Source organism: Piliocolobus tephrosceles, chromosome 2 (genome assembly GCF_002776525.5).
Source record: "Piliocolobus tephrosceles isolate RC106 chromosome 2, ASM277652v3, whole genome shotgun sequence".
Classification (NCBI taxonomy): domain Eukaryota; kingdom Metazoa; phylum Chordata; class Mammalia; order Primates; family Cercopithecidae; genus Piliocolobus; species Piliocolobus tephrosceles.
The window spans coordinates 176,830,212-176,853,446 of record NC_045435.1 but is presented as its reverse complement, the minus strand read 5'-3'; the positions used below and the strand labels follow the sequence as shown (position 1 = coordinate 176,853,446).

General features: G+C 37.1%; 1 protein-coding gene across 1 annotated transcript; it reads left to right on the top strand.

Moving 5' to 3' along the window:
- The first annotated feature begins 228 nt into the window (after positions 1–228).
- SLC66A1L (solute carrier family 66 member 1 like) lies at positions 229–23,217 on the top strand. The gene is made up of 5 exons (XM_023223402.1): positions 229–278; positions 1,891–2,020; positions 2,667–2,755; positions 22,010–22,160; positions 22,471–23,217. Exons 1-4 carry the CDS (start codon positions 229–231, stop codon positions 22,113–22,115), a joined length of 375 nt encoding a protein of 124 aa, XP_023079170.1. The 3' UTR covers positions 22,116–22,160; positions 22,471–23,217.
- Positions 23,218–23,235: the final 18 nt, after the last annotated feature.

Below are 23,235 nucleotides of genomic sequence, written 5' to 3'. Positions count from 1 at the left end.
CCAAACTTCAGTATGAATCAAAGTATTATTTTAAAAAGAAATATTCATTCTGACATTAAATTGCACTTTCCAAGAACCAGCAACATCAACCATCCAGACTTTAATTATAGAATCACAGTTGCAACTGTGTGTCTCCTCAGTAGAGGATGGGAAGATTTGTGTGACTGGGACCTTATGGATTTGGCATCTCCTGCAAGATGTGTGTCCAACTCCTGGCAATACTGGAGCATGAGTATAGAACTGGTTTCTATTGCCTGTTTTCTGTCTGTTGCTCTCCCGTAAGTTAAGAATCTTGGATTTCAAATCTATAATGTAACATTCTTGTTCATAATTTCTTAAAAAAAATTTAAATATTTTTATATTAAGTATTTTTTCAAACTACTTGGGCTTGCTGTTGAACAAATGTTCTCTTTGTATTTTATATTTTGAAGGTGCTAAAAAGCATCACTCTAAAACGTTTTAGAATATAACAGGTTGTTAATACGTTATACTGACTACTTTTTTCTTGGTTAAGATATAAATATCTTTTATATTTAGTAATCAGAAAGGCAATAAAGCATATATACCTTACCTCTTCACCGTCCTATGTTGAATTCCTTTTCAATATGTTCTTTGATAAGAGCAAAAATTTAAATAGTCTTTGGTGAGATATTACATTATGCTATTCTTTTCTTGTGGGCATGGGGATAATTTTCAAAAAAAAATCCAAGCAGTTTAGTCCTACAGGGGAAAGTTTTCCATTTTTGCTAAGTTTATTTATAATTAGAAGTCAGGTACCAACTATATCTACCCTAGAAAAAAAAAAAAAATCAAGCAAAAGAGATCTGCTTCAAAGGAATTTGTAAAATATGTGTGCCTAGATAGGTCATCTGTTTATAAAATACTGGGAAAAGGTAGAGAATACAGTCAGTCCTCAGATGCTTTGGAAATCTGAGACATAACAAAAAGTCTTTTGAAAACCACATTGATATATATACCATTCACCACCGCTTAATGGAGGAATAACTCGGCGTTGATGTGAGTGGGATTATGGTCTCCTATGTGAATTCCGGAAATATTAACTTTTAGGTAGTATATGTGTTAGTGAAAGATTATAAAATTGGAGTCAGCAGATTTAGGCTGATTCCCAGTTCTACCACTGGTGGCTTATGGACATCATTTAGCCTCAAGTGGGGCCACCCATTTCAAACCTTGGTCAACTTCCTGCAATAAACACTTCTGGTTTAGAAACTTAATCTTACTTTATGATATGGAAAGTAAGATTCTGAGAGATTAAGTAATTGTCTGATGTCCCACAGGTGACAAGCCATGTCTTCAGGTCTTTTGGATCCCAGGACCCAAGATTTTTAAAAACTTTTCCACATAAGAGGTGGCATCATAGGGAGTCAAATAGATTTTCACATTGACTTTGCTATTTGTCCACCTGTCCACCTGCACGTGGGCAACTTGATTAGAAGTAAATTTAAAAGAAAACATAGGTACTGGCTGAAAATGTAATCACTGATAAACATTTTGAACCTCTACTCTTACATTTTAGTGATATACCTAGTATTTCTAATTACATGACTTAATATCTTCCCCCATTATGAGGCCAAGAAAGAATAAACATGTGCTTAGGACATATATATAAATTCCAATGGGAAAGATAAAAGAAAAGGCAGAGATAAGAGGCATTAATGTTTTAGTATTGTCACTGAGCTTCTTTTAGGTTTTAGATATGTTTGCTGTGTGCTGTGAATGAAGACAGGTTAAAAAGAGTCCTAGAGGCTTAACTGGAAGTGAATGAGATGTTTTATTGCTGTGCATCATCGGTATTGTTTTTATCTGGTGTTGAGTTGTCTCATTAAGTTCTGTGCTCCACGTGTTTATTTGTCAATTGTCACTTTCCAGTCAGCTCTTTGTAGCCTACAGAAATGGAAGAGTGGATGAAGCAGTCTCTCTGGGTTTTCTGCTTTGCTGGATAGGTGGAGACCTGACAAATTTCAAAAGCTGCTACCTGAGTAACCAGCTGCCTATTCAGGTAAAACTTTCTCCAGATTTATCTTCAAAAGAGTGAAGGTTCTGGGTTATGTGTGCATGGAGAGCTTCATGTGTAGAGTTGACAAATTTAACAAACAAAATACAGGACACTCAGTAAAATTTGGATTTCAGATAAACAACAAATAATTTTTTAGTATAGACAGCTCTAAATATTGCATAAGTGTTCTGTATCTGACAATCCTCTTAATGTGGCATTTTTTTAAATAGTAGAATAGAGGCCTGTCTGTTTTCAGATATATTTTTAAAGTCTACATCCAGTTTTAATTCCTTTTCTTCATACAGTTTTAATATTTTCTTGCCTCAAGGTAGCTGAACATGATATGTTGCCATTAGGGGATTCTTATTCTTTTCTATACTAAGACTGAACAATAATCCACTGATGCTGACACATAGTCTACAATGAGAGTCATGATTAAAAATATAGTCAGTGGCTATAGGCAAATATTTCTATGATAGTATTCAAATGAAAAAATAAAGTGGAATATTTGTAAGCTTTTAGAAAACTTTGTTAATGTATTTAATCATGTAAATGACCTTGTCACCTTCATACACTGTACTATATATATTCGATAATGGTGGCCTGGGATTTTATATTTATAGATGTCCATCCTTATTTACCACTCCAGATTTTGACAGCCATCTTCGACATGAACACGGATATAATTATACTCTCACAATTCATGTATTACAGGTTAAAGAATCATAAGAACAAAATGTAAGATTGGTAATAGTTCATTCCAGTACTTCTATTTGTAATAGAACGTTTTCTCATTTAAAAACCAATAGAGCATCTTTGAGTTATTTCTAACGAGTAAGGCATATTTTGATAAGACATAACATTTCTCTCAACCATCCAAGTGAATCCTTTGAGAATTTTTAGATGTGGCACATTTAGATTCCATGTTATTACCTTTTTTTTCCAATTGGTCTGTGCCATTGGACACATTAACACATCTATGTTATAGGAAAATAAACAGAAATGATTAATCAGAAAAAGGTAAAAGAGAGATTGGCAGGAATAGTCAAATGCTTTTAGAGGTTTCTCCAGGTGATAAGCAGTACCACTTTTCTCTTGTGGCTAATCTAAGAACATATTCTCCACAAGATGATAGCCACAAATAGTTTTTAAGTGCCTACCATTTGTCAGTCCTGTTGAAACTTATTTAATCTTCATATCACCCAATGGGACAGGCACTATTTTAATGTTCAGAGGCTGGCACAGAATAGGCCTGCAGTATAGATTCACTGAATAACTGAACACTATTATTTTTATTTTTGCTTTGACTGCTGTGTTTTTAAACGACTGTTTGTTTCTTCACGTGTGTGTTTATGAGCCAGCCCAACAATGAAATTTACTTTTAGCTATGTACTTATGAGAGTGGCCCCATTTTTCCCCTTGGGACGTGTGAAGCATATTTTTCTACTGCCCCCTGGTGGTTGTAACTATTACAAGGGTGAGAACAGCTACTCAAATCTACAAATCAAATACAAATCCCACTGGATACTAAAGTGAGGAAGGCAGGAAGATGACCCCCAGTTGTGTACCAGGCATGGTGAAAGACCTTTTATATGTGCTCATTGAACTCACTTATTTTCCATGGCAAACTCCTTTATACAATTGAGGAAATTGAGGCATCAACAAACTGGACTGAGGTCACATAGCCAGCTGGTAGAGGAATTAGATTTCAAAATCAACCTAAGGTGATATCAGGTATGTATCAAGCTGATTTACAGTGTAATTGGTGTTATGTGAATCATAAGCTCTATAAGAACAGGGACTGTCTCAGTCTTGTTCAAGACTGAGTACATAGCCGACATTCGGCGAATAGTGGTGGAATGAATGAATTGTAAAAGATATGGAAATCTCCAGTAAAGCATTTGGTACTTAAAGGACACCCAATCAGTTTCCTCCCCTGTGTCGCTCCCTCTCCCCACCAAACTATATATATATATATATATATATATAGCCACCACCATAACTAGTTTAATCAATCTGGAACTAACCCTGAATTTCTGTGGCAAACAGTCTAAAACAGTATGACAGGCCAGCTCTCTTCAATTTACTCCCTCAGGGATAAATTGAGCAACTCACACAGTTTATGAGGTTTCTGGAACAGAGTTTTGCTTAGCTGCAATATCTTCTGTGGGCAAAGTAGACTGAATTTGGAATACTGTTAAACTTAGGGTCAATGCAGAGTTCAAAAAAAAATTAAGTTTCACCAAGGAACATGTGCTCAATGGGCTATCCAACCTGGAATGTTGAGGGATAAAGCGAATCCCTCAAATACAAAATGTGTCTGAAGGTAATTTTTTATTGAATTCTATTGTCTTAACATGTGGTTGTAATATATGAGAAGCCATGAGCTGTACCTTTGCAGTTATAACTCTACAAATGTTTTAAAATAAATGCTTCATCAGTTTTTATGTTAAACAAGTGGGAATGATTTAGCCAGAATGTTGCAGTCAGATATCTGTGTGTCTGATGTCTGCTGATATTAACCCTCGTACAGATGCAACATAACTAAAAAATTAAAAATAGAATATAGAGGTTAAAGCTGCATGGACCTACCCTGCCCCTACCAACCCATGGTAGATGATTGTCTGGCTTATAAGGAAACATGTTTTCTACTTAAACATAGGTATTTGTATGTTTGTTTGCTTGTGGTTTTTGGTTTTGTCTTTCACTTTTACTAAGATTCTACATCCCAGTATTTCCTAGCTTCCTGAACAAGAGTGTTCAATTTGACCATTACTCCTGGAAGTTCTCATGCTTTAATCATTAACTGATAGAGTAAGAATATAGCCAGCCACTGCCCATGGAGAATGAATCACTGCTCTGTATAGTTAACAGTTATGGATCAAGTGCTTTTTGATTTTTCCTCAGAGAGCTTTCCAAAATGTACCTTGACCTGGCTCTGCTGATTTAAACTCTGAGTCACCTAGATGCAGATTTAGGAGATAAGATCCATAGGATGTAATGACTTAATTTACAGTCTCTTGGAGTAGGGGCATAAATTATTTAGTTTTGAATTCTTGGTTGCTAAGAATGTAGGTGTTTAGTAAGAGTTTGTCAATTAAATGACTCCTCTTCTACATCTCTGGAAACCTGCTTGGCATGTTCCAGTGGTGCCTGGGTTTTTCATAGTCTCTTTGCTTTTTATCTGTCTCAAGCTCAGGGCTTTTTGCTTCCTCTCTCCTTCTCTCAGCGGCCTGAATCACACTCCCTGTTGCTGCCTTTAATTTCTGTTGGCTACTGTTGCCACTGACACCACTTTTAATCTCCTCTGATCCTATTCTGTGCTATCGTCCTACTTCATTTCTCCAGTGTTCTTCTTTCTTGTCTGCTGTTCCCTCCCAAGGCCTGTCAGCACTAGAATGGATGCACTGAGCTTGTAAATGTGTAGCTGGGCAATTAAAGTAGCACTTTCCTTTCCTACAATTGATCCAGCCAATCACAACCGTCCATCAGTTGCTTTCTGTGGTTTTCCTATTCTCAGATGCACTTAGTGATCTTGAGTTCTAACTAAATAGCATATTTTTTCTGGATGACATTTATTGTGTAACCATTCTGAAAACTCAAGTATTCTGGAGATTAAATACCAGATAAGTGGTATTTAGCTGCAGTAAATATGTGTGCCATTGGACATCATTTCAGCAGCTTGTGGCAGTTGTCCACCACTGCCCTGGTTGTTTTTAAGCACTAGGGGGTAGAAGCCTGCAGAATTTATATGTGACTTGGGTGCCAGTGTGCATTGTGCTGTCAGTGACAATACCAAGTCTATTTTTGATGAAGAATCAACCTGAGACTTCAACAGAAGCAAAAAAGATAATCTTTATATGAAAAACCCATCAACTCTTTGTTATGGATCCATTTTTTGGTCACTTTAGAAATATTTTTGCAGAATTTTTCATTGTTGTTAATTTTATAAACTCCACAAAAATATTGTAGAAGTGCTGAGGTTAGTCCAGGAAGTATTTTATTTCAAAAATGAAATGACAGAATGCCAGGGCACCATCCCCACCTCTCTCCATGTTCTCTCAATAAAAAATACAAGAAAGAATTTTTGTTAACTTTTAGAAAAACTTCTAAGAAACTTCAGTCCTTCGGGATTTCGCAGGTAGTGATTTTAATATATTAGAATTGACCAGGGCTCAGTAAGATCCTGAAAATCCCGAAAGCACCTTCTCTCCTTTTGGGATGCAGGCTGGTGGGCAGAAAGGCTTGTCCCAGACTGGAGAGACCCATTCTTCTGGTGAACCTGCCCACTTGGCCCATCTACAGGCAGGTACTTTTATATATTCCAAGCAGAGAAAGGGTTCTGTGGGGTTGAACCAGAAATCCAGATGGAAACCCCATAGATACACTTATCCTGAAGTTATTTTTTCCAAATCTTAATTGCCATTATTTAAAACAACTTAGCATATCCACATGCATGAATAAATGATGTTACTACTTGATTAGGGAATACCACCCATCCTAGAAAGATGATTAATATTCATTGGCCTCCAAAATAACAAGGCTGCAGAGAATAAATACTTCCACCCTAGTTTTATCCAATGAACCTCCATTTCCCTTGAAATATTGAGATTCTAATGTATGTTTAGATTGCTCCTTAATACTATCACCCTTTTTGTGTTACTGCTTTTAGGACACTGTTGGCATAGTTGAAATGTTAGGCTTTATTTGCGGCTATGTATTTTGTGTATTCTACTTGGGATCTCGATTTCCCCAACTATATAGAAATGTAAGTACGTTATTTGCTTTGTTCATTATGATGAATCAAAGTGCTTCTTATGACTTTGTGTCTACCTTTAGAAGAGATCTTGGAATTCTGAGTAGTGCTTTTCGGACCAACAATATGGAAGTCACAGTCACAAGAATCTATTCTTGATCAATTTTTTGTTGCTTGTTTATTAAGCTCCTTTAAGTTTAGGGAGCAGAATTTAGATCAGCTGGAATTGTTGTCTAAATTTCTTTTCCTGGGTTTGCATATTAGTGCCAGTGTAATGAAATCACAATAAATTATACAAAGCACTTGGCATGGATGTTGTGGTTGTGTTCAACTTGTGAAAAAGTCATGATTCCCTTGCACTTTGCAACCAATATACTTCACTGTAGCAACCTAGAAGGGACCGAACGTGTACATGTGTACTTTATCTCTCTGAATTTTCAACCACCCATGGTTTATTCGAATTTCCAATGGTATATTCTTTTATTCACCACAGGTCCTGGAAACTGAAAACTCGAACTGAATTTCTGAATGTTTAATGGGAGTAAAAGAGTAATTTTATCTAATTCATTCATTTGAGTTTCCATCTGGTCAAAATAGTCTCACATGTTTGTCAACATTTTGAAATGAAGTATTGCAAGAGGGTACACTACAGACATTGAATAAAGAAGCTTCATGCAAGCAGTACTTTTTTCAGGGGAGAATATTATAGTCTCTCCCTCAGAATTGCCTTAAAAATGATCCCAAGAGGCAGCTTCACAGTGAATTAGCATTTACTAACTCCCAATCCAGTACTGGACTGCATGATTAAAAGGATAATAATTGTTATCATTATCACATATAGATAATATTTTAAATGTTTAAATCTTAGTAATTTTGAATCTTAAAAGAAATGGATAAGGGAAAAAATGTATAGAACTAACTATAAATATTTAATATGTCTGTACATCAAATATAGGTGTAAAACCAAAACATACAAAATAGATAGGAAGCACATATGGCAAAGAACAGAATTTTAGTAAGAATTTCCGTAAATCAAAAGGAAAAAACAGTCCTATATAAAAATTTACATAGGACTCAAAAATGGATAATTCAAAAAGAAGAAATGGCAGTGGCTCACGCCTTTAATCCTAACATTTTGGGAGGCCAAGGCAGGTGGATTGCCTGAGCTCAGGAGTTCGAGACCAGCTTGGGCAACATGGTGAAACCCCATCTCTACTAAAATACAAAGAAAAAAAATTAGGCAGATGTGACGGTGTGCATGGCGGCGTGCGCCTGTAGTCCCAGATACTTGGGAGGATGAGGCAGAAGAATGCTTGAACCCAGGAGATGGAGGTGGCAGTGAGCCGAGATTGCGCCACTGCACTCCAACATGGGCAACAGAGCGAGACTTTCTCTCTAAAAAATCAAAAACCAAAAAACAAAAAAAAAAAATGAAAAATAATTTAACTTCTCTAGGAATTAGATAAATGTGAAATAAAATAACAACTTTTTAGTCCACCAAATTAGCAAAATAAAGAAATTATAGGAATCATAGCTGATAAGAATAGGGTTTGTTTGCACATGCATACACTGCTGAATAGATGTCTAAAAGTCTTTCTGGAAGACATTTTGACAGTTTGTGTCAACATCCTCAGAAGTATGAATTTCACATCTAGATATCAATTCTAAGGAAATTACCAGAAAGATGGAAAAATATGTAAGTACTGAGGAATTTGTAAAAATGCCATCTATAAGATTGGGGACACTCAAATGCTGAATACAGTGGAATATTCTGAAGCAATTTTAAAATGTTGATAAATAATTTTTAATGACATGCAAAAATTATTATAACATATAATACTGGAGAAAAGGATATTACAAAATATTATGTATACTGTGTATAGTCATGTACCTTGCATAAAAAGAAAGAAATGAATTAGAATATTTTATGAGTATTAAGATTATGGGTGATATTGTTTTAGCCTTCATGTTTTCCACATCTTCCAACATTTGTACAGGAAACTTTCTTTTTCAACAATCAGAAGATATTTATGATAATGAAATACAATTTAAAACTTGGGTGATTTGTGAAGCTGTGTATTGTATAGGGAAGAGAAAATAACAACTACTGTCATCTTTGCTTCTGTTGTTAGTTCTGAAGATCTTCTGAGGAACTTCATTTCTGCTGTTTGTATTGACCATGATTGGGAACTGCACGTACGGTGTGGTTTTAAAGGTACCAGCTGCTAAGTGTCACAAGAGTACTTACTTTGTGCATCATCTTCCTTGGCTTATTGCAACATTTGGAGTCTTATTCCTTAACTTTTTTGTGTCTTTGCCATCAGATTGCCATTAGAGAATAAACATGTATAGATACTTAATATATCACCTAAAAATATATATATCTTCTAAGAAGTGTAAATAGCTAATGCTATAGCCATTTCATTATTGTATTTGAAATATTCATTTATAAAGAAAGTCTTCTCTTTCCCAAAGTATACTAGATTATTATTATTCTAGCAGAGGATCAAATTCAGATGAAGATTTCTTGGTTTCTTTGGTTCTTCTGATAAAAAAAAAAAAGTGGGGCCAAGATTAGAAGTGTTGAAATTAACACATCTTAGATATTAAATTTTATTAAAATTATAATAGCAGATATTAAGAAAAAACCATGCCATCTCTGAAAATCTCTACAGAGAACACTTTGAATTAATAAATGACAACTGATGCCTTGCCTTTTGTTGATAAAAGTAAGTCTCATGAATTAATAGTTTATGGTAAATAATACATTTAGAATAATTGGTTAATGAATTTAATGAAAATTGGCAATAATGTTTAAAACTACATTTATCATTTGTATGTGGGAAACAAATACAAGGGTGCTATTCTCAATATCTAAACTTACTTGTGATGATTAATACTGAGTGTCAACTTGATTGGATTGAAGGATGCAAAGTATTGATCCTGGGTGTGTCTGTGAGGGTGTTGCCAAAGGAGATCAACATTTGAGTCTGTGGGCTGCGAAAGGCAGACCTGCCTTTTAATCTGGGTGGGCACAATCTAATCAGCTGCCAGTGCAGCTAGAATATAAGCAAGGAGAAAAATGTGAAAGGAGAGACTGGCCTAGCCTCCCAGCCTACATCCTTCTCCTGTGCTGGATGCTTCCTGCTCTTGAACATTGGACTCCAAGTTCTTCAGATCTGAAACTCGAACTGGTTTCCTTGCTCCTCAGTTTGCAGACAGTCCGTTGGGGGACCTTGTGATGATGTGAGTTAATACTTAGTAAACTCCCCTTTATAGATATAATATATATATTATATATTTTTTATTTTTCATATACATTATATATGAAATATAAATAAAAATATATTATATGTTTCATGTATTCTATATTTTCATATATAATATATATATATATCCTATTAGTTCTGTCCCTCCAGAGAACCCTGACTAATACATTACTAAAATTTATCATAGTTATATAGTTAAACGGAAATATCTCTGTGTTCTCTTGCTCATTGGTACTTCGAGTTTCAAGAAACATAGGGGTGTATATTTATGATAGGCTTGATAAAATTGGCATAAGCTGTCAGTCTGATTGTGAAGTGAGGAATCCAAGGTTTATTTTATGGATTGTCAAAGAATCAAATAATCACTGAATAATTCTTGGCATGAATTCTACTTTTATTTTTTGGACTCAGTCATTAAAGAAAATGAAAATGGCCACTTGCACTTTAGCAGCTCTTCATGATTTTCAGTACTTTGTGACAGATCACTAATGAGTTCACCAAAGATGTTTCTGAGAAGCAGAAAAATAAGAGCCTCATTTAAAATAGAATACTTTGAGGCAGACAGTTAGGAATACACTGAGTTAGCAACAAGGTCTGGATGACTCCTGAGCACCTGTGTTCAGTAGGGAGTCCCAGAACAGAACAAAGGGGAAATCTTGAATCATTTCCCCTTCTTCAACCTTCTAGTAAGATGGGAATCGGGGGAAGGCGAGCATGAATGGAAGACAGGGGCTTCTTGCCATTGAGAGACTAGCAGAGAAAAATTGTGGTTAGGTGATAGTGTTTCCATTTCTTTCAAAACCCAACTTCACCACTACGCAATATATTCATGCAACACGACTACCCCTTAAATTTATACAAATGATAATAATAATACAACAAATTAGCAGAAAGGGTCGATTTATGATCTTTTCAGTGAACAACCCAAAATTCTGTTTTTATTTTAACTAGATTATAGGAATGCTTAATCTTCTGCTCCAGATAGGGAGTGCATGGGAGGGCAATGTCCTCTATCTGACCTTTCCCAAAATTGAATCCTGTCTAAAAGCTGAAACCTAAAACCCAGAATCATGGGTCTTAAAGAGGTTTTCCCAAGATAATTAGACCATTCCTTTTTCATTTCTAAATGTATGTGCCTTATGCCTGCATTCAGGAAGTGTGGTATCCTTGGCCTCAAGCCTCCCTGAATTTTAGGATATGTGTATAAGCAATAATCTCTCTGTTCCAACTTGATTGGAGCCTGAATCCAATCTCTCCTGAAATTAGTTTCAAATCCAAATTCAATTAAAAACAGATGTTTCCAAGTAGACTGAAAAAAGGCTATAAAGAAAAGGCAGGCTCACTGCCTTGGGAATTGGTTGAATTCTCTAGGTATTTATAATCATAAGGAAGAGAGAAATCAGAGCTGTTCCGGAGAGTTCGCTCTTCCTTTCACACTGGGTCATCCAAGTGCTCAGAAACAGTGTCTTTTAAGGAGGTGTGTTATGATTTGCCAGGCTAGATTTTTCTACCTGAGCCACTTTCTGATTTATTCCAGGTAAGGACAAATTTGAATCTTGGGTTAGGCACTTAATAATTCTTATTACCGAGAATTTATTTCTACATACAGCAGAAGGGACACATTAAAAAATAACTTATTTTCTAGAAGTACTGGCATATCAGGGATTCTTGCACAGAAAGTTTCATTTAGCACATTTTTTAAAAACTCCTTCTAAAGTTAGCCTACTGGCAATTCAGAAAACATTAGTGAGTTTTGGAACGTTTTTACTTTTTTCCCCCATTGAAATCAAAACCCCATTAAGGAATGCTTGGTGGGAAGAGAGAGAAGAAAGCTTACTTGTAGACAAATAGTGCCTATGAACTTTAATACATTAAAATGGATTCATAAGTTTTTCAAAGATGAGAAACATGTGTCCAATTATTGTGAGATTCGCCACTCCTTACAAGTTCAGAGCAGATAGTCCTCATCTCCCTGTCTTAAAGTGCACATGTCTATTTTCAGAATAATTTTTAGCATTAAGTCTGGGCCACCATTTGATTTTTAATCTCCTCTTTTATCCCTGGAATCTTGCATTCCTGGTGTACTTCATCTTTTTTGTGCGTAATAATATCCTTCAGAAATCTTTGATGCATCAGTGAATTAAAAGAAAAAAAATGAGATGTAAGTGCTTGCTCTATTTGTCATTTTTAATATGTTTTGAACTACTTGATTTATGACTAAGCATTTCTTGGGAGAGGAGAATATTTAAGGTGGTATTTTGAGCTCCATTTAAAGCAATTTAGTTGTCATCAGGCCTCCTCACCCCATAACCTTTGTAAGACCTTGCTTCATAAGTTGGACCCAAACAATTGGCTTGTGTTTCAAGTAGACAAAGCCTTATGGAAATGATACTTGCTAAGTGTTTTTATTGGACAGCTGGGTAAGAGTTAGCCTTTGTCAGACCAGTCACAAACTACAGCTAGCCTGACTCCAACACTCTTGGTGACAATTTCTGTTCTTAGCAAACTCTGAAATTTATTTTAAATTGAGAATGAATGATATTATTTGGATTCATTTTCCCCCTGCTTTCTGCTTTGGTTCCTGATTCAGTGGCTAAGGTTAAAAATATTCACTCAATTTTCCCCTCATCTTTAGGTCAGATCTCTTCCCTTCATCCTGTGGGATCCTACCCTAGCGTCAGGTGGAATCTCTGTAGCCTATGTTATGCTCATGTTATACCAGGATGTTGTGGCTCTGCTAAAAAATGGCAGAGGGATTTCAGATCCCGGAAGTACTAAGTTGAGCTCAGCCAGCTTGAAAGATAACCAAGACTGTCTTCACTCTCATTGCCTCCTCTCAATGAATCGTCTAAATCTAAACTAACATTAGATGACAGTCGCATAGAAACTCTTCAGTGTCTATGTGATCAGATGAGAGACAGGAGAGGTTAGTACAATTCCACTCTCTTTCTTCCTGTCTTTTCTCTCTTTTCCTTCCTTTCTTTCTCTCTTCTCTCTTTCTCTCTTTCCTTCTTTCTCTCTTTCTTTCTTTCTCTCTCCTTCTTTCTTTCTCTCTCTCTTTCTTTCTTTCTTTTCTCTTTCTTTCATTCTTTCTCTCTCTCTCTTCCTTCCTTCCTTTCTTCCTCCCTCCCTCCCTCCCTCCCTCACTCTCTTTCTTTCTTTCTTTCTTTCTCTTTCTTTTTCTTTCTTTCTTGACGGAGTCTTGCTCTGTTGCCCAGGCTGGAGTGTAATGGTGCGATCTCGGTTCACTGCAACCTCCACCTCCCAGGTTCAAATGATTAAGTGATTCCCTGCTTCAGCCTCCCAAGTAGCTGGGATTATAGGTACCCGCCACCATGCCCACACTAATTTTTGTACTTTTAGTAGAGATGGGGTTTCACCATGTTGGTCAGTCTGGTCTCAAACTTCTAACCTCAGGTGGTCCACCTACCTCGGCCTCCCTAAGTGCTGGGATTACAGGCATGAGCTACTATGCCCAGCCCAATTCCACTCCATTTCTTAATAGCAAAATTTACCTTTCATTTTAAATAAAGGAAAGCAGTGTAGGCAGTATCCCTTTGGTGACTGTCAGATAGAAAAGACTGAGGAGCTCCATATAGTATTTTTCATTGCTTATGTGGAATGTTATATCTGGAGAACACTGCACAGCCATAACATTAATTCTAGAAATTTCTGGACCCAAAGGCAGAGTATGTCAAAATTGAGACAAGGCCAGGGAGTGGCTTGGCTTAATGTGAATCAAAAACAAAATAAATAAACAAAAGGGAGAGGGAAGATGTTCAGAGTATTCAAAAGGTGAGTTTTCTTCTAGTTTAAAGTGAAAAAAGTAAGTCTGTTTCCCCCAAAACAATGGATTCATGAGTGATCCAGGGAGCTGACAGGAGTAACACTTCATCCAAGCACGTGATACCCACCTTGTTTTTTTCCTCCTAAAAGTTCTGGGGCTTTTTGATAAGTGTGAGAATTTTTAAAGTGTGCGACCTATGGAGGTGTTGATTGAACTCCTTTCAGTGAGAATGCACACCAGAAATCTTATTAAATAAAGTTTTCATATTCACAAGCCCTTAACTTTGCCTAGATGTGACTTCAGAAAACTGAGATGCAAATGTCATCCCAGTTTATGGTGATAACAGTGTTCTAAAAAAGTTTTTTAGTTGACAAAGCAGTTTTACACATGACACCTGAGACTTGCTGTTTTTTGGAGGAAAGGCACTCGGTGAATTCAAAGAGAGCACAGCCTGGTCTATGCTTTACCAAGTCCCTGTACTAGTAGCAACTGGAGAGCAATAAACATGAACAAATAGAGCCAAAGAATACTGCTAGAACCAGCTTTGGCCTCTTTACACCTCAATTTGCTAGTCAATAATGGAAATAACTGAATTGTATCTTTTTTAAATAGTCTTTCTGGCTTTAGAATTCTTTGTCTGTTCTCTATATTCAACTCAAGAGGTTTTTTTTTTTTTTTTTTTTTTTTTTTTTAATTTTTTGTTTTAATTCTTTGGTGTAGGACTTAAAGGAAAACAAGCAAGCCAGGGAACATGCAAGGAAGGCAAAGATCAGGAAAGGGAAACGAGAGTGAAAAAGAACTTGGAGAAGAACAAAAGGAAATAAGCTTATAGATAAGTAATGGGGTGAGAGAACTACGGGAATTGGATCAATTTCCTGTATCTCAGATTTAATATGAGGGGGAAAGAGCTGATGATTTGCAACATAATTTTGTAAGTCATGTCAGAATTAATAAGCTCTTTAATTTTTTCCCTTAAGAAGAACACACCAGGTGAGTGCACAGTTCATTCCGTACTACAGGCAGAGGATACGATGACCCAGTTTGGTTGCGGTGCTGGAAGGGGAACCATTACCTGCTAATGAGGATGAATCCTAAAGCCTGCACTGCAGCCTCTGTCCATGGTGTGGTGAGGAATGTTGCTGTGTTGATCCTTTTCTTGGTGAAGGGATGAGTTCATGCCTTTTCTCCCTGCAACACATTCATTCTCTAACATTCTGCCCCAACCACAGGCATTGGTGACAGAATAAAGAACATGTTTATCGTTAAGGTTTTCTGCAACTGAAAAATTGTAGTTGATCTGAAAATCTGTAGAAATTACTATCTCCGTTTCTAACTTTATTCAATGGTGGTTTTTCTTTTTTTAAAAATGTACAAAAAAATCACTCAGATGTGTTTTTTATGACACCCTGGTCTCTTAAAGCAGACTCTGGTTGAATGGTGTTGCACATACTTTCTGTTGCAGGTAATTATAAAATGTCTTGTTTCCTATAGATATAAATAAAACATATCACTGAACTGTGGATTCCACTCATTCTGGAAAAGATTGCAAGCATTTTCAAAGTGCAGGTGGCTGATGGAGAGTAGGTCCTTTGCAAATGTTGGATGAAACACTGCAGAGTGGACTTCAACCTGTGCAGGTAGGCATGGCTGGGAGGAGACCCCAGTGCAGACATTCCTCTCCGGGTCAGTGAGGTGAGGGAGCTGTGATGTAACTATAAGCACTTATCCAGAAAGTATGGCTCTGTTATGACTGTGTTTCACAGGCAGTTGCCCTGAACTCTTTGTTTGGAAAGAAACTGTATTAATCCTCAAGTCTGTCAGATGCTGCCCAGAGCTTAGCAAGTCCTAAAGGCAGCTCTTGTGCCTTCTTTGCTTATGAAAATCACACCTTGGTACAATCCTTCATTGGCACGGCAGCTTTTTCAGGCGTGTTCCTGTTAGCTTATGCAAGAGGGATGGGTAGTTGGATGATTAATTGAAAAGTTAAATAAGCTGAAGAGTCAATTTTAAAAATCCTAATACATAATATATACTATAAACATTTATTTTAACTTAAAATAATAAATTGTATATTCATTCAAGATAATTTGATGTAGGAAGGCGAAGTCTTTTCTTGGAATCTAGGTCTGATATTGGAGTTGTCTTTCATAAACCACATTTACAATACATCATTTACAATTTCTAGTTTTTGATTTCTTTAAAGTTATGGTTTTGTTAGAGTAGGAACTTAAAGACACTCATAATCTGAGAAGAGATGCCTCTAGATTGTAATTATTATTTTCTTCTGACTTTACAGTTGTTTCACTTACTCATAATTCAGGAATACTTTTAGGAGCTCCCTTTTGTCAAGCCTTTTCAGAGGAACCATCTTAATTTTTCATAAACAGTCTCTCCCTTTACACTCATATTTCATTGCATCACACAATTTTTAGTTACATTATTTAAATATATTAAGTCCAACAGGGTATACACAGGGTTCAGATCAAGCACAACTGAGTCTTGGTAAACTTACAGCTCAATTGGCCAGAGGAGAAGCACACAAGCTCCAGAAAGCCTGCTCTCTGCTGGCCCTTGGGGCACTAGGGGCAAGCAAAAGGTAGAATTGCAGAGGGCATGAGGGGACAATTCATCTGCAGAATTTGTAAGTGGAGGCCTATTAAGCAGCTTCTACTCTGCAATGTGCTAGTCCCTAATTGGGGAGCAAAGATAGAAGTACAATTGCTGCTAAGTATTGTGTGCAGTAGAGGCTGTCGGCACAGAGGAGGAGAAATCCCTGTGGCTGAAATGAGCAACCAGAAGCAAGCTGTTTTGGATTGAATTGTGTCCCTCCAAAAGTTCATGTATTGAAGTTCTAACCCCTAGTACCTCACATTGTAACCACAGTTGGAGATAGGATTTTTAGGGAGGTAGTTCAATTAAAATGAGGTTATTTGTCGGGGGTGGAGGGGAGAGCGGTGCTCATACAATATGACTGGTCTTCTTATAAGAAGATAAAATTTGCACACAGACATTGACAAACGGAAGACCGAGTGAAACACAGAGAGAAAATGGCCATCTGCAAGGCAAGGAGAGAAGCCTGAAACAGAGCTTCCCTCGCAGCCCTTAGAAGGAACCAAACTTGCCTGCCGACACCTTGATCTTGGTTTCCAGAACTACGAAACCAAGTTTTTCGGCTTCCAGAACTACGAAAAATTAATTTCTATTGTTTAAGCCACCCAGTCTATGGTACTTTGTTACAGCATCTCTAACAAAAGACTACAGAAGCCTTCAAGGAGCGGGGAGTATTTGATGTGGGATTTAAAAGATGGGTAATTTATCAGTTGCCCAAGATGAGAGGAAGGAAATTAGACGCAGATGGAAGAGTCAGAACAAAGACTGAGAAGTGGGCCAGTATTCAAAATATAAAAAACAGACCATTTGGCTGGAGGAGAGAGTCAATGTAGGAAAGGAATGGAAGAATAGGCTAGAAGAGGTAGGACAGATCTGCAGGGCCTTGAGGGCCACCTGTGGGCAGTGGGGAGTCACTGAAGGCTATGGAGAGATACAATCAAAGCAGCATTTTGGAGACATTGTCTCATATAGAGCTGTCAGGGAAGGCTGTCTGCTACGTGCTGAAGTCCTTTATGGCTGTCAGCAATGTGACTTTGTCTGGCTCCCTGGTGTGGCTGATGATGCTGCAAGGTGATGGGTGGGAGAAGGTTAGAACTTGCTACGGCAGAACCATAAGAAAGCATGACTGCCTTACTAAACTTACATCCTGCCCTCCCCTTGAAAGAGAGGCTTAACAGACTACTTAACATTATTTGCTTCTTAGTTGAGCAGGGAGGGGACAATGTGAGTGGCAGAATTAAGGAAGTATGCTTGGCTCTGTGCTTCTTTCAAAAGTCCCAGCCAAGCCTGTGAGTGAAGAACTAGGCTTCAGTTCACCTGTGGGTTGATGTGACGTTTCTCATATTGAGGTGTTAAAGTTGAAACAGTGTTTTATCTTGCATGCAAGGTAGAAAATAAAGTTCCATTTCTTGCACATCTAAGTTTATGGACAATATTCCCACCTGCTACATTTTTATAAGGAATTTAGAATTTCAGTTTAATTGAGGTTATTTGGGGATGGTTCTGGCAGGGACTTGTTTTGGCAAACAGATTTTATGTCTTTTGTTTTTTGTTGTTTAGAGCTCAAGGAGATCAAGAAGAGGAGAAGATCCTCTTTAAATTAGAGTTGAAAGCAGAAGGCTCTCCTAGAGGGCCTGTGAAATTATTGATACTTAATAAATATTTTTGAATGAAAACAGTAATGGCCATTTCCACAGTTTTTGATAAAACTTGTAGTCAGTTGCATTAGAAGAAGTTTCTCAGACATCCATTGTCACTAACTATTGTACAGCCTTGTGACATTTTTTAAATAACGGCCCAGAAAATGCCCTATCAGGAGAAATTATGGTTCAGCAGGTCTGGGATAAGACCTGGCTATATCTACTTACAAAAAAATTCTACTGATGACTTTGCCATATACTTAGGGCTGAGAAATCACTGATGACTTGCAACTTTTTAGACTTTTATAACACTTCTGAGAGCAATATTATATTTGATACCAAATAATTTTATATTTTAATTCTTATGATTCTAATTTTAAACACTTTTTTGGCTTATCTTGGAAAAAGTCTTTGCCAATCCAGGATTCAAACTAGTGACTTACAAATGGCCACTTCTGCTTTCAGCTGTAAATTAAAGCCTTCTCTTACTCTTGATTCCTTCAACCTCTAAACAACAAACAACCAACCTGAATGAAAGATATAAAATCTGTTTGCCAATACAAGTCCCTGCCCAGAACCACCCCAACTAATCCCAATTAAGCCAAAATTCTAAACTCCTTACAAAAATGTAGTAGGCGGGAATATTGTCCATACACTTACGTGTGGAAGAAATGGACATTTATTTTTCTATAAGTCAATTTCTATTTCAAGCTCCCATAGAAGTAGGTGATAAAATCTTAATTTTAGTCAATAATGAGTATATTCTACCTATTTCCTAGGGATTGCAGTAAGTTACTGGGAATTTAAATCATAGTAAGTCTGGGAGGTGGGGGGTGCACAGGAGGGTGTCCATCTCATCTGGATTATCATATTTTCTGCTGGCATCCACTGAAATGTCCTCATTCCCATTTGGTCCTTATTGCTATGTCATACCTCACACCCCAGTGCAAGTCTTTGGGTCTTCACTAATTTCCATGCATTTCCAAGACACAAGAGGATGAGCCTGCTCCTCCCACTCTGTCCTGTGCAGGGCTAAACTATGTGGTTGCCTCTGGCAAATTTATGTTGATACAAGAGGCAGTACCCTGAGATCTTGCTACTCCCCAGGCTCTTGCCAGGAAACAGAGATGGGTTTCCTCTTTTACCAGGTCTCTAAGCCTCTGTGTGTTTGCAATTGCAAACTGGGGGCCCTCTGTTAAGTCCCCCAGTATTTACTGACTCCTTGCTGCTCCTTCCTTTGCTGTGCGGAATATTTCCTAATCTCTGGGGCAGCAAGCCTTGCACTTACACAATCAAGCATCCTCACAGATTTGTCACATTGTTTATGCACACGTATCTTTTCAGTTTTCCTTCAAAGGTTAGAGTTTTGAAAAATCAGAGAACATGCTTTGGTTTTCTCTTTTAGGTACCATCACTTGTTTCTGAAGGCAGTAAGGCACTCAGCTGAAAGTGTGTGGGTAACACTAAGGAGTAATGGGACTAGAAGGTTAAACCTTCTTTGAAATGCATTTGATTTAGCCTTGGCTGAAATTGTGACCAAAGCTAGAGGATCACAAACTTCAGTACTCAGTTTCATTACTAATTTTGAAGAATGGGAGATTATTGGCATAGGAATTGGTGAATATGAAGCACTGACTCAGCCAGAAATCCTTAATACATAATAGAAAAATACAAGAAGATTATTTTAAACATGCTAAGAATATAAACAGCAAGATTCGGATGAAGGTCTCTTTTCTTCATGTTTATATTTCTTCTGTTTCTTTTCATAAAATTATTCCCTAACTGGTTTGCAGTAATTTCCTTGGAGAAGTACTGACTTTAAACTTTTATTGTTATCTTCTATGGACTATAAGTTTAATCTTAGAGACATGCTTGCTTGGAATGGGAAATTGCATTTACTCACTATAAGTTTTTGAAAGGAAATTGAATTTGATAGAATGTTTATTGCTAGAAATCAAGTCACTCACCTAAACGTGTAATGTACACACCAGCTCTGTGTCCTCTCTAACTTCATTCTGTTATTTTACTCTTACACAAAGGTCTTGACTTCATTTAGTTAAAAACCATCCAGCCCATCATTTAGCTTTCTCGTTGTAATCATGTTGGAAAAACTCTGAGACTTAACAGAAATACTTTTAAAGAACAGTATGAATTTAAGTTTTTCTCCACTAGTGAAAAAAGGAAATACCAAAGACTGGGGGAAAACATTGATTAATACTTCACTCTGTTATTCTGCCACAAAAGCTTAAATATGTTTCTAACGTATCTTAGTGGCAAAAACACAAATTCAGAATTGTGCCATTAATGGGGACATGAAAAAGCCACAGAAAGGCTGAGGAATTAGGACATGGACATAGTCAGTTTCTCAGGTTTAAAGTGCCCAATTCTGTCTTGGTACTCGGGGTGATACTACTATAGAAGAAATTGGTAAAATCTATTCACATAAATGCATTGGTCATGACCTACTTGTCTCCTCCACTGTTACATAAGATTTATGGAGGCTGAGATTTAGTCCATTTGTTGGATACCAGGATAGCCTATAGAAGCATGGTAGGCAGTCAATCAATATTTGTTAAAATAAAATTTAAAAAAAGAATGAATAGCTTCTCCCAGGAGTCTGGGTAGACTTTTGCTCTATATTTTTTAAAATACTGTAGAAAAATGGCAAGTCTTTGTCCAAAGGTGTTAAAGTGGTTGGCATGCCAACATTAACCATGGCCGTCCTTAGAGCAAGAGCCCTTCCCTAGATTCCTGAAACCACACCCTTCGTTGGTCTGATACAGGAATTCTTTGGAAAGCTCACTTTGTGTCTGCCCATTTTTTAGTAGGTGAGCTGCATCCCTCTGTCTAGTGGGACACACTTGCATATTAACAAATAGGTATTTTCCTCAGAGTAGTTCACGTAATTTTGTCATATGAATGGTCAGTGAATTATGTAGATGAGGCCTGGAGGAAAAGGAGCAAGAAAACATCCTAACCACTTTCACTTGGTACTATATCTCCACAAGGTAACATGTCTGCCAGGGCTTAAAGAAGGTGGAGACACAGCTGTGTTGGGTCACTATGAAAGGACACGATTCTACCTTCATGTCTTCATGTCTTTCCTTCCACTACCCTATCATTGCTCCTGAGCCTCTCTGGCCTAATTCTGAACTGACAAGTTTAAAATTTATTCTTTATATTTTCAAATGTTTAAGATGTATGCAAAGAATAAAAGTAACTTTACTCCCCCTTTTCATTGTTCTGCATTTTATTTATGCAGCTCGGAAACTAGGTAGTAAAACTTAATGTTTAGGGCAGGAGCCAGGGACACAGGCACATGCCTGTACATGTGCATTGTTTTGTGTTTAGTAAAATATTGAAACTAAATCAAAACTGATGATTTAAAATGGCCTAAGTATAAAATTTAACATTCTTTCAAGACTAAGAAACTGAGCTTCATAATGTTCACTTTTTGTTTTGTTTTGTTTTTTAGTATGAAAGCTAATTACAATTTGGTTTGAATGTTAAAGTTTTTTTTTAAACGTACTGCATCTACAGCACATTTTAAAATTTATGATGAAAGAATTTTGGTTCATAATTATCATCATGTGTTTATAATTCATTATAACTTGGTATTCAATTTACTTTTCAATGATTAAAAAGTTTTCATTAGCAGCATGTTGACTGCCATAAACATACCTTGAATATACAAAGTTATCTCGTCTCATCCAGCTCTTGCTGTATCAACTACCTTTTTTAAGTGAGTAGAGATGCGATGCCAAAAAGCCTTGTTTGGAACTAGCAAATCTAGTTCACAAAATTTTCATGGACTATTGGCAAGACTTTTGCAAGTTGGTATTTTGTTTTGGGATGGAAGTCAGCATTTGTTGAAATTGAAATTTAAACATTGAGCAATATTTTATTTTCAATGTTCCCTTCTTTCCCCAGGATATTCCAGCCTCAGTTATTCAAAGACTCCATCACCAGAGAGAAAGTCAGATTGTCACTTTGGGCGGTCCTATGCCTTGTATATATCCCATATTCTTTTAGATAAGTGAAATTAGCATATATGGGTATTACAGTTGTTTATGCCATACTACTATAAATTTTTTTTTTTTTTTTTTTTTGAGACGGAGTCTCGCTCTGTCGCCCAGGCTGGAGTGCGGTGGCCGGATCTCAGCTCACTGCAAGCTCCACCTCCCGGGTTTACGCCATTCTCCTGCCTCAGCCTCCCAAGTAGCTGGGACTACAGGCGCCCGCCACCTCGCCCGACTAGTTTTTTGTATTTTTTTAGTAGAGACGGGGTTTCACCATGTTAGCCAGGATGGTCTCGATCTCCTGACCTCGTGATCTCCCCGTCTCGGCCTCCCAAAGTGCTGGGATTACAGGCTTGAGCCACCGCGCCCGGCCTATAAATACTTCTAAGAGAAGATTTATTTTGACTTGAGACTCAGCATTTTATTAAATGAATGCACAAATATATATGACCATAACTTAACTATGATTTGTATATTAGCTGAGTCAAGTGGCATATATAAAAGCAGTGAAGGCTTCTTGGACATTCTATACCAAAATGTGTAGAATTTTTAAAAAATTTATCTTTCTATTTTCCAGTAGTGCGGTAAATGTAAAGTGCTTAGCATTTTGCATGACACATGGTAGGGCCTCAATAAATATTAGCTAGTATCATTATAAACCACAGAGGCCCTGTTATGTGGGAGTTTGTATCTCTCTCTTGACTAATAGAAGCACTTTGCAGATAATATGTCACACAATCTAGAAAAGTAGTGCTTAAAGGAATGGGCATATCTCCTTATTTTACAAATGAGGACATTGAGGCTCTAGTAAGCTAAATGACTTAGACAAAATCACAAAGGTAAAGTGGAAAGCCCAGGAGAAATCCCCTGGCCTTCAGCCTGCTGTGATTTTTACCAACTATAGGTCAGAACTTTTCAGACAAGTGGCACCTGCAAGTGTCTTCAAGCAAGGCGTCAACCTCCAGCACAGCTCTTGCCACCTGCAAACGCCAGGGAAGAGCTAGATTGAGTTACATGGCTTGGAAGAAGAGTGAAACATCCCACAAGACCCAGAGAAAACTCCACATCCATTTGCAGCTCATTTTAAAGCCCAAATAAAAGCACAATCTTTGGAATCACTTTATCTTTGGTCAGGCA

Excerpts from the sequence above, each read along its gene's own strand:
- SLC66A1L (XM_023223402.1), top strand. The coding sequence starts at position 229 with ATGAGTATAGAACTGGTTTCTATTGCCTGTTTTCTGTCTGTTGCTCTC. Across the intron at positions 2,021-2,666 it reads GTAACCAGCTGCCTATTCAG|ATTTTGACAGCCATCTTCGA; the intron begins GTAAAACTTTCT and ends TTACCACTCCAG. Across the intron at positions 2,756-22,009 it reads AAGAATCATAAGAACAAAAT|GATATTCCAGCCTCAGTTAT; the intron begins GTAAGATTGGTA and ends TTCTTTCCCCAG.